At 39.4% G+C, this 10,963-nt stretch overlaps 1 protein-coding gene across 2 annotated transcripts; it reads left to right on the top strand.

Moving 5' to 3' along the window:
• The first annotated feature begins 2,381 nt into the window (after positions 1–2,381).
• drc1 (dynein regulatory complex subunit 1 homolog (Chlamydomonas)) lies at positions 2,382–9,919 on the top strand. Of its 2 annotated transcripts, none has more exons than XM_080883645.1 (16): positions 2,382–2,537; positions 2,994–3,087; positions 4,877–4,989; positions 5,099–5,282; positions 5,389–5,526; positions 6,110–6,184; positions 6,286–6,408; positions 6,577–6,704; positions 6,783–6,917; positions 7,051–7,420; positions 8,007–8,096; positions 8,177–8,260; positions 8,363–8,484; positions 8,577–8,720; positions 8,797–8,894; positions 9,667–9,919. In XM_080883645.1, exons 1-16 carry the CDS (start codon positions 2,461–2,463, stop codon positions 9,684–9,686), a joined length of 1,995 nt encoding a protein of 664 aa, XP_080739771.1. In that variant the 5' UTR covers positions 2,382–2,460; the 3' UTR covers positions 9,687–9,919. The 2 variants fall into 2 exon arrangements, with proteins under 2 accessions (XP_080739771.1, XP_080739770.1); XM_080883644.1 differs by lacking the exon at positions 9,667–9,919 and adding an exon at positions 9,096–9,647.
• Positions 9,920–10,963: the final 1,044 nt, after the last annotated feature.

The following is a 10,963-nucleotide window of genomic DNA, read 5'->3' on the forward strand; positions in this document are numbered from 1 at the left end:
GTTAACTGGCTGAAGGTCAGGCTTAGATTATGCCCCTGGGTAATGAATATGACGCTTTGTTGAACAAGAAGTAAACATATGCCCCTGGGGGTAGGAATTAACGGACACACACACACACACACACACACTCTCTCTCTCTCTCTTTTACCAAGCATATGTAGAGTGAATGGGGCTTATTATACACCTGCAAGTGGGGTCAAAGTCTGTCAATCCCTAGCTTATGGTATTATGATAGATTTTAGAATCACTCTCTAATGGCAGTCATTCAGTTTGTAATCTCAGCAGCTTGATGCAAAAGCACTCAACGTTCCAGCTAAGGGTCTGTTGAAAATAAGGCCTTCTCCTCATTCATTCCTCACTTCCCTCTTTCCCAAAGGTCTTATGACAAGTCAGCTGTTAGTGACATCACAGATGCAGGATCATATGTCAGAAACCTTTGCTGCCTGACTTATATCCCTTGCAACCATGGCCACTTGAGGCCAAAAGAGCGGCGAGAGGCCCCGGGGGGTGGAGGCAGGGGCACTCTTCAGAGCAAGAACATCTGACCCGTGTGTGAGTTTGTTTGTGTGGGCAACCAGACTGTGCGCATCTTGTCATCAGCTTGAGAAGACATCTATCATGTGCATGTGTGCATGTGTGTGTGAATTAAAAATCCAGGTTCTGTGTATGTGAGTATCTGGGTTATGGTGATCGGGGGGCATGACAATTAGTGAGCATGGCCCTTGTGAAAAAATATTCAGAAATACTTGTTTGTGGAATTTCAAGTCAAGTTTTGATCACAAGGTAGTAGCTCCACCTAAAGTCAGCTTTGCAAATTACACTAAAGTTCATTATGTGATAATATTTAAATTCTTCTTCTTCTTTTTTTTTTAGAAAATAAATTAATCCTAAAAAAAATTAAGACACCACTTAATACACACACAAAAACCTTGCTAGGTCTCATGTTGATTACAAATTTCACTTTTACAATTGTCTGCTCGTTGTGTCTCTAGCACTGTTCTGATGAGCATGTGCCACGACTGCACAGTTTTTTGACTGCCTGTAACGCTTCACTGGGGAAAATAATCTCATGTCATAATCCGTTTTATGAACCTACAATAAAACTTGGAAGATTATGATGTTACATTTCTTAGAAATGACCCTGTTAGGGAGAGATCATTGCTAATATCTGCACACTGTCCTATAGTATGGAAGTTCTCATCCCCAAAATGATCTGGACCAAGTGTGTATAACATAAGGCCAATCAAAGACTCCAATCTGGCCCACTGGAAAATGAAAAATTTTCAATGCAGATTGTGAAGTTCTTACTATAAGTTAAAATTTTGTTTTTACAGCTTTTCCTACTAAAGACTTTCCCTGTGGTCTTTCGTACTACACCATAGTAAATAAGTAATATATAAATATTTTAATGACAGAAATGCTCCTGTTTTTCCCTATCTGGTGTAGAATCTCTATTTTTTATAGAGGAAAAAGGGACATTTTCTTAGTTTCTAAATTAACAAAAAGTTAGTTCTGTTATTTCAGGACAGTCTGGGCAATGAGCTGTCTAAACCTTTTCTGTTTTTAAGTATGCCTGTTTCTTACATTTTAAGACCAAAATCATGCTGACAGATTTCCTCAATTTCTTTATCACATAGAAAAAGGGGAATGCACTTTATTTAAATTCTTTTTTCTTAATTGAACATATCTGAGGGATTCAATAATTAGTTAAACTACTTTACACTGACAGAAAGGCAAGTTTCGCTTGAGGTCAAAGTGAGCTGTTAAATGAGTTGACATTCCTGATCTAGGGCGGTTGAAACCCGATGATGCCGCTAGATGGCAGCACCGAGCCATGTAAAATTTAACAGCATCATAAAAGCTACTCCCCCGGTAGAGTCGCATTTTAAAAGCCCTAAACACAAGGAAAGGGAGTAAGAGAGCTTACTAAATAGAAGCAATCTCTAAACATGATCAGTCATTAGTAGCAGATAGCAGCACAGAATGAAAACAAGAACAAAGCCGGCAGACTGCGCTTTATTAACAAATGAAGGGATTATATTAGAGACACTTGAAACTGTTAACGTCATTATTAGTCTTTCAATGATGAAGGAAGGAATATTCTGATAGGAAATATAAGTGTAATAAGTTGTGAATAGAAAATGAAACAAGTTGTCACAGGCCTCTGTACAAACTAAGTGCAACCAATTATTCAGTAGCTTGTATAACAATCCTCAGCAATGACACTTAAAAAGACACTGAAATAACGACTGTCGCTGTTTTATTTTTGAGTAAAACATATGCAGGTTTCCTCTTAAAAAAAACAAACAAAAAATAGGACTTCAAATTAACGAGGGAACCTGAAAGCAGCTCCGTCGCCAAAGCAACGCTTACCAAACAGACTCTACAGGACTGCTGCGGACGACTTTAACTGTACAACGTTTAATGACTTTTTAGTAATTTTTACAACATCGTCAAACAATGGAAGAAGCTGGCAAAGTGCATGAAGAGGCGCCCGAACCTCCTGTGTTGTCCGACAATCAAGTGGATAAGAAGGGGTAACCTGCAGCTTACTGTGGCTAAACACTGCGATAGACGGGACAACGACAACTACCTTGAAAGCGCCGTTGCACGTTGTTTGTGTGTGTGTGTGTGTGCGTGTGTGTGTGTGTGTGTGTGTGTGTGTGTTTTAAATCTGACCGTTTAATAAATACGATGAACTCTGTCACTTTGCAGTTTGGCCCATTTTTGTTGATACTTTGCTCATTTGAGTTGAACGCTGCTCATGTAAAAAAAAAAAAAAAGTGGAACAACGAATGTTTTAAAAGCTGTAAAAGCCTCACAGTTATATTTTATTACATCAGTTGAACACAGATATATAAAAATAACCTCTAATAATCAAAAGACCACAGTTACATGTCGTAAATCTTTTCTTAGTGTCCCAGGTGATTAAGTAAAGCGTAAAGTTAACCTGATATCACTCTACAGATGGTAACTATATTGTATGTTTATAGGGCCTCCAGTTTTAAGGGAAAGAAAGACCCCACTGAGGAGGGGAATGAGGAGCTGAAGAGCAAAATGGAAGAAGAAAAGACGGACGTTAAAAAGGTGGTTTTTTCATGTTTCCCTGTCCCCTACCTCTGCAGGATTAGTGAAACAATTGAAATGTGTATGTCTGGACTTCTTTTGGGTTTGTGAAGAGATTTCAGATTTCACCTTCATCAGATTTCATCCACGAGATCTCTTTAGTTCCAAAAACCTGATGGAGAGTGACAGACAATTAAACCCTTTTCTGTTGTCCCCCTGGAGTGTAATCATGTGAGTTCTTAAGAGTCACATGATGAACCTAGGTGTGAACATGGTGTGAATCCTGTCACATGATGTCCAGTTCAATTCAATGAAATTCAAGATGTGAATCTTTTGTAAGACATTAGCTCATCCTGCTTTAAGATATTGATATTGCAGCCTTGAGAGACCTTCCCAGGCACTTTAACCTTCACTAACACCTCATCCTCTATAATGAGATCCATGCCTTGTTCACACCTTGGCTAGTGTGACTCTTAATGACTTGCATGATTGCAAGGTGGTTCGAGGACTCTCAGGATGTCATTAGGGGTTAAATACCGGCAGCTTGAACCAGTTTTTAGAACTGAAGAGACTTCATGGATGAGAGGTGAGTTGTCACAAAACAAAAAAGTTGCCTTCATTTTAAGGCAGGGCAGCTTAGGATCAATTTACATTTCACTCCAAATAAGCTTTGTGAGGCAAAAGTACTAATAGGACTGGAAAGAGGAATCAAATTTCTCTCATATCAAGTTCTCTTCATTGGTTCCCTGAATTTAAATAATTCTTTCTTGTCAGTTTTGAATAGCGATATCTTACCCATCATATCTTAAAGACCCTATAGTACCATAATATATAACCTGTGGCTTCTAGAGCTTCTAAAACTAGAATCAGAGCCACAGCCTTCAACTATCAGGACACTGTACTGTGGATCTTGCTCACAGTTCGGATTCAGGACATAAACATCTGTTGATGAAACTAGGCTACGAAGAGAGGTGATGATCAGTCAGCAGCAGAGAAAGATCTCTACAGATCATGACAGTGTCGGTGGAAAAATATAGAGAAGGTCAGAAAGATCTTCAGTGTGTCTTCGTGGATCTAGAGAAAGCATCTGATGGGGTGCCAAGAGGGGAACTGTGCCACTGCATGAGGAAGTCAGGAGTGGCAGAGAAGTATGTGAGGGAGGTGGAAGACATGTACAGCGAGACAGTGGAGAGATGTGGAGTACGAGTGACACATGGGTTCAAAGCGGATCAGCTCTAAGCCCCATCTTATTAGCAGTGATGATGGACAGGTTGACTAATGAGGTTAGGCAGGAGCTTCTGTGAACCATGATGTTTGCAGACGATATTCTGATCTGTAGTGAGAGGAGGAAAAGGTGAAAGAGAGGAACGACGGAAGTATGCAGTGAAAACAAGAGGAGTGAAGGTCAGTAGAAACAAACCAGAATACAAGCGTCTGAATGAAAGGGACACCGGTGGAAAGGTGAAGAATAGAGATAGTGAAGGTATATGAGTTTAAATACCTGGGGTCATCCATCCAAAGGAACAAACATTATATCAGAGGGTTAGGTCATGATTTTGTGTTCTTGACTCTTATTGTGATTGCTATGTTGGAATGAAATAATTAAATCCATTAAAGCGAGTGGCCAAAGGAGAGGCAGCATTATAATATCCACTAAAATAGATCTTTATAACTGAAACTGAAAACAAAACTGAAGTTATTGCAAAAGATGAAGTCCAATCACTAAATGGACACTACCACAATCAGATGTAGCTTTCTTAAATTCTTATGAGATGTATTTATTTTGATTTGTCCCACTTTCACTGCTCAGAGGATAATGAGCCTGCAGAAACGTCTGACCACATTAGTGACCAACATTCAAACTGCAGCGGACGCCAAAGAGATGGAGCGAAGGTCAGGGATGGAGGACAACTGCAGAATTAGGTACGTCTTTTAAATTGTTCTCAGTGTTCAAATCACGCTTTCTCCCATGCAGAACACCCAGTGCTAAAGTGGCTGATGTTAAATTATGATATTCTTTCCCATCAAACAGAGAGGAGCGACTGAAAGATGATGCTAAGGCCTGTCAGGAAAAGGTTGAGGAGATCAGAAAAGGGTGGTCGATAGTTAATCAAAAGGTGGTTCATTCAGAACTGCAGAGTGTCCTGGACAGCCAGCAGCAGCTGTGTGCTGCAGTGATAGAAGACAAGAAAAAACTCATAAGGGAGCTCCAATGGGTAAATTATACACAAATGAGTAAAAGCATGATTTCATGGAGTTTGCATTTGTACCTCAAAGCCATTGTTTATAACTTGGTTCCCTTTTCTGCACTGTGCTGAACAGGAGCGCCGGGTCAAAGAGGATGAGTATTTGAAGAACTTGAGAAGGCTCGATGAGGAGATCAAACTGATGCTCGACAGGATGCAGCAACAGTTTCAAAACCTGTCCAAGGCCTACAGAGAGGAGCTCACACAACTTCAGGTAGAACCAGATCTGAGTCACAAAGGAGCTTTAAATGATTTTTAGTGCATCTGAATCAGTGAGCTGATCACATCTTTGCCTTATTTCAGTTTGACTTTTTGTTTTTAACTCCGCTTAGTTACGGTTAGTTTCTATTGTGGGTTTGTGTGTTTCAGTTTAGATTTTACTTGTTTGAAAATGTTTAGTTTTTCTTTTAGTTGAGTTTTTATTAGTTTCAGTTTAGGAAAATCACTGCAGGTATTACGATAAAAACAAATCCAGTGTCTGCATAAATACATCAAGACATCACGTCTTGTGTCATGCACTTATGCATACTGCATATATCTACTACTTACTTTGCTTGTAAAAAGCGGTTATTTGAGGTACTGCTCCCTTCTTATCAGCTCAAAGCAGTCTGGCTGTTTTCCTGTAACTTCTATCATCAACGAGGCATTTTCACCCAGGGAACTACCACTCACCAATTATTTTCTCTATTTCAAAGCATTCTCTGTAAACCTTAGAGATGGTTGTGCAGCAATATCCCATTATATCTGTGTTATCTAGATTCTTATTAATAATCTAACGATTGTCCTGTTTTTGGCAGGCAGTTTATCAGCAGGAAATTGAAGTCTTACTTGCTAAAGACAAGGCTAAGCTGAAAGAACATTGGGACACAGAGGTTAGGATTATTTAAATTAATTCACATACACTTAACTTCTCATTGATGCTAATATGTTACATATATCAGCTCTGTATGTAATGAATGTAACCTATTTCTAGCTGGAGAGTCTGATGGAGAGGAGGAGGATGGTAGAGGAGTCTGAAAAGACAGTTCATGATGTTATGTTGGAGAATACCACCAAAATCAAACTCATGCAGCTGGAAGAAAATGCAAAGTCTCAGGTTTGTTTTACCCCAGTGCTTTATTACAATATGATGAAGCCTGGATGTTCTTTGGTGCTGAACATGCCATAGAGTGGTAGTGGTTGTGCTGCAAAAAATAAGATCAGTGTTTTACCACTCGATGTAAATGAACGCTCAGTCTTGAGATTGCTTTTCTTGCTTTTACAGGCTCGGCTGAGAGAACAACAACAGATGAAAGGCAAATCTGTAATTTTAAATTTTAAACAACTTGAACATGGCAACAAGAATGCAGCATATAATGCCAAGCTGGGAGAAATGAAGGGCAAAATATTAGGGTATTACAGTTTTTGCAGATAGAAATACACAGAAATACACATACATGTCCAAGTTATGATGGTATCTTTTTGTTTCAGCTCTTCGAAAGAGGTGAAAAACTTAAAAACCAAGTATGCCAAACAAAAGGACAAGTTTATGAAGCAGAGACAGTATTTGTGTGAGGTCCAAAAACGCTCCCGCCAGCACTATGAACGCATACAGAAGGAAGTCAGGTAAGTAAGTGTTAATAATAATAATAATAATAATAATAATAATAATAATAATAATGATAATAATATTAAAAATAATAACCTAATTCTTTTATTTTTTTCCTGTTCAACTTCAACCCTTCCTTGCTTCATGTAGGTACACCACAGCCGCTGATGCCCGAAAGTTTGAGGAGATGTGGGTAATGATGGAGGAAGAGGTGACACAGCTAGCGGAGAAGGCTTTGGCCATTGACTCTCTGATCTGCAAGCACCTTGGTTTAGCCTGGGAATGTCCTTCAGCTGCCTTCATGGAGTCACCTGGTCCCCGCAGATCTCAGGAGCATGACACTAACCCCACCAGTCACCCCTTGCAAACCAGGCATCTTTCACACTGCAGCCAGAGGATGATGGATGCATCAGTCGGGCCCAGCCTGGAGAGGGACTCAGAGCACGGCACAGGGGTGGAGGAAGGGGAGCTATCCTCAGAGATGCTGATGAAAGCAATGGAGCTGCTTTGTGATGAAACGGTTAGAAACAAGTCCACAGGTTGTGTTTATGAATGATGACAGTATGGAGGCGGTTGTTGTAGAACGGGGCATGAATTGCACATGTTCCTTAGACATCCACAGATGTGCAGTATTTATATCATACTAGACACGTCAGTAACATGTCAGTAATTACATGAGAAATTTTTGTCAAGCTAAGCTTTTCTAATTAAGCTTTGGTACAGATTAAACAAGAACAAAGTTAAATGATGAGCTTTAGCAGGGCTGATACATTTTGGGATGTTATTTAATTTGGAAATTTGAGAATAAGCTCAGGAAGCTAGAGCAATAAAACCATTTAATAACATTTCATAACTACACAATACAAATTATGCCTTTTATTGCAGGGTAAAAAACAAAGTACAATTATATATGGAAAATATTCACATTTGACAAAGCAGATGACTTAAGTAGGGTGTTAGCAGTATATCTCAGTTTTTGCATAGTCAGTCAGGTATTATTATAGAGAAACACTACTTTTGTAAAACCAAAGAAAAAAACAGATTAAAAAAAATGCAAAATTGCAGTTACAAGAGCCTTTAAGATAAATATCTTCCTCCCAACTTAGGGATTCCTGGTGGAAGATAAACTGCGGAAGCTGCTGGCCCCCATGGAGAAAAATGAACAGACCACTGTGAAGCTGCATTCTCTCTTTGCTGTGAGTTCACATTTAGTGCTCCTTTTCATGTTTTTCATGTAGTTACTATTGAAAATCACACATGCTGTTTTCTCTTTTAGGTTCTGGGTCTTGAAGAAAAGGATTTAGCCAAGTTGGCTGAGTTTTTACTCATGTACAAACGTCAACAAGGAGAGCAGACTGTGGTGAGGAATCGAATGAGCAGTGGGCTTGTACTGAATATGGCCTTTGTGATTAGACAACTACTGTTCTTGTATCTTCTGTCAGTGTTTTTGTTCTGGCTGCAGGGTCATTTTGTTGAGGAGGCAGAGGCCATGGAGAACAGCGCCACAGCTGATTCAACCTCCAGACTCATCAACCCTAACAACATCTTGCCTGCTTTACGATGTTTCCTTGAGCAGCACAGGAAGTAAGACTACATATTGAATCATCAGTCCCGTGTCTCTTCCTCTGTGTGAGTGTTTTATACTAATTTTTTCCTGTTGCGCTTTGAAAACGGAGGTCTGTCCACGAGCGTTCCAGTTTAAGCCATCCAGCTAGAGATACCTCAGTGGAAGAAGCCTACTGGGATAGGCTTGGCAACATTATCACTGAGGACAAACTCAAGCTGTGGGATGCAGCAGAAAGGGAATTAAAGCAGTATGAGTGAGTAACACCTACACTGAAAGCAGGAATACCTCTGAATCAGATCAGTCATTTTTGTGTGTGTGTGTCTTTCCAGAGAGGTCCTGATGGATATCTCTGAGCTTGTCCCTGAAACTGAGCTCCTGAGGCAGCAGAACACTAAGCTGCGGATGCAGCTGCAACAGATACTCAGCAGTACGTGCACTTATGTTTAAGTTTACAGCACTGTAATCTAGTGCGAATAAGAATAATGATAAAACATAGGGCCTTTACCATCATAGCACAGGGTGTATCAAAAAGAATCACCAAATTTCAAAGTGCTTTAACTGTTCACCGGCATCGAGCGACACACGTACTGTTAGAAAGAGTGAGTTTGATGTGGTGACATTATTACAGCAATGACTCCAGATACTCGCAAAAGTGTGGGATGAGTTTGACAATCACATGGACGTATGCTGGGAGGACACATTGAGCAAACTGGAAGTTTTGTATGTAAAACTTTATATTCAGCCACGTATTTTAAAATTACTGTCTATTACTATTAAAATATAGGCTTTTGAAATCAGACAATTCTTTTTTGATACACCCTGTATATTAAAACAGGAAGCTTTGATCATTTATAATAATAATTAGTGGTTAATGCTACAAATGATTAACTATCCAGCTTTTTCAATGCAAACATTTTCAGATTTCAGATTTGACTGAATTTTAGAGTGTTTTTGACTGAATGAACAGATCATTTAATCTGAATACCTCTTATACCTCTGGCCAATTCTGGGTATTATTATTATTATTATTGTTATTAATTTCAAGTACTTACTTCCAATACAATGAATAATTAAATGATAAAATAAGAAACATTTATCAAATTAAACTATAATCATAGCAATCAGTAAAACAAAAGGGCTTTAAAATCCCAACTGAGCAGAACATCATGGATCTAACATCTTCTCTGCCTCTCTGACAGGTACCCGGAGCTCTAATTAATGAATAATCACTGTGGAGTCCGAGAGCACTGGAAGTGCCTTTGTGTTCATTTAAAAAAAAAAACCAAAAAAAAAAAACACCATTAAATGATAATGTAGTGTGAGATTTTTTATTTATTTATTTTTTACAAATGTAAAAGAAAAATAGTCTTACAGTGTAGTTAATCAAACACATACAGTGTGGTTCAGTGTAAACAACAGTACACAGAGGATGTGTGTGTGGTTCGTCTCTACCCAGCAATGTTAAACAGCTTGTGGCTGAGCGCTGAGGGCAGAGAGAAGAAGAGCAGACCCAGTACAGCAACCAGCAGCATCACACAGTGCAGCTTGTAGTGCCTCCAGGCCAGGATACACATCGTCCTCACTGGAGCCAGCAGCCACGACATGCTGGCATTGGGGCGACTGCAAAGACAGATTCATAAATCAAACAGCAGTCACTGAAATTCAAAAAAAGCATGTTAGATTGTTAGTAAGTTTAATTTTGATTTTGGAGCTAATTGAGAAAATTTGTCTGTAATTAGTTGAATTAACATCCAATAAAATCCAAATAAAATTAAAGCCCAATATCTTTTTGGCTCTGTTTTTGATGCTGCTGAAGGAAATTCTTCAGGCCAATGTGAACTAGTCACTAACTTGATTTGCCTTTTCTGCTGAGCAAGTTGTCTGCAGTAGTCTACAAGCCTTTAGCTCAGGGGTCCCCAATCCCAGTCCACGAGGGCCGGTGTCCCTGCAGGTTTTAGATGTGTCTTTGATCCATCACAGCTGATTTAAATAAATAAATTACCATCTCAACATGTCTTGAAGTTCTCCAGAGGCCTGGTAATGAACTAATCATTTGATTCAGGTGTGTGAGATCTAAAACCTGCAGGGACACCGACCCTCGCAGACTGGGATTGGGGACCAATGCTTTAGCTGCTCTCTTTAGGGGTTGTCATACTGGATCATCTGCCTTCATCTCACCTTATCACCTGCCTTCATCTCACCTTATCACCTCGTGATAGGTATGGCACACCAACCCTGTGCATTGTCCATCCTGGTCTTTCCCAGTGAAAATCTTAATCACATCAGGTCTCACTGCCGTCTTGTAAAGCTTGTAAAACGATCTGTGTTCACTACCTCTGCTCCTTGCAGTTTCACTGTTACACCCATCTCTCTCGCTCACACATGTATTCTGTTTCACTTATACCGACTTTCATTCCTTTTTTCTCCAGAGAATACTTCTGTACCAAAAACATAAAAATACATTTTAGTGTACTGGTTGAGGGTTTTGTGTGCAAC

This window comes from Rhamphochromis sp. 'chilingali' (genome assembly GCF_963969265.1).
Source record: "Rhamphochromis sp. 'chilingali' genome assembly, chromosome: 5".
In the NCBI taxonomy this organism is placed as follows: Eukaryota; Metazoa; Chordata; class Actinopteri; order Cichliformes; family Cichlidae; genus Rhamphochromis; species Rhamphochromis sp. 'chilingali'.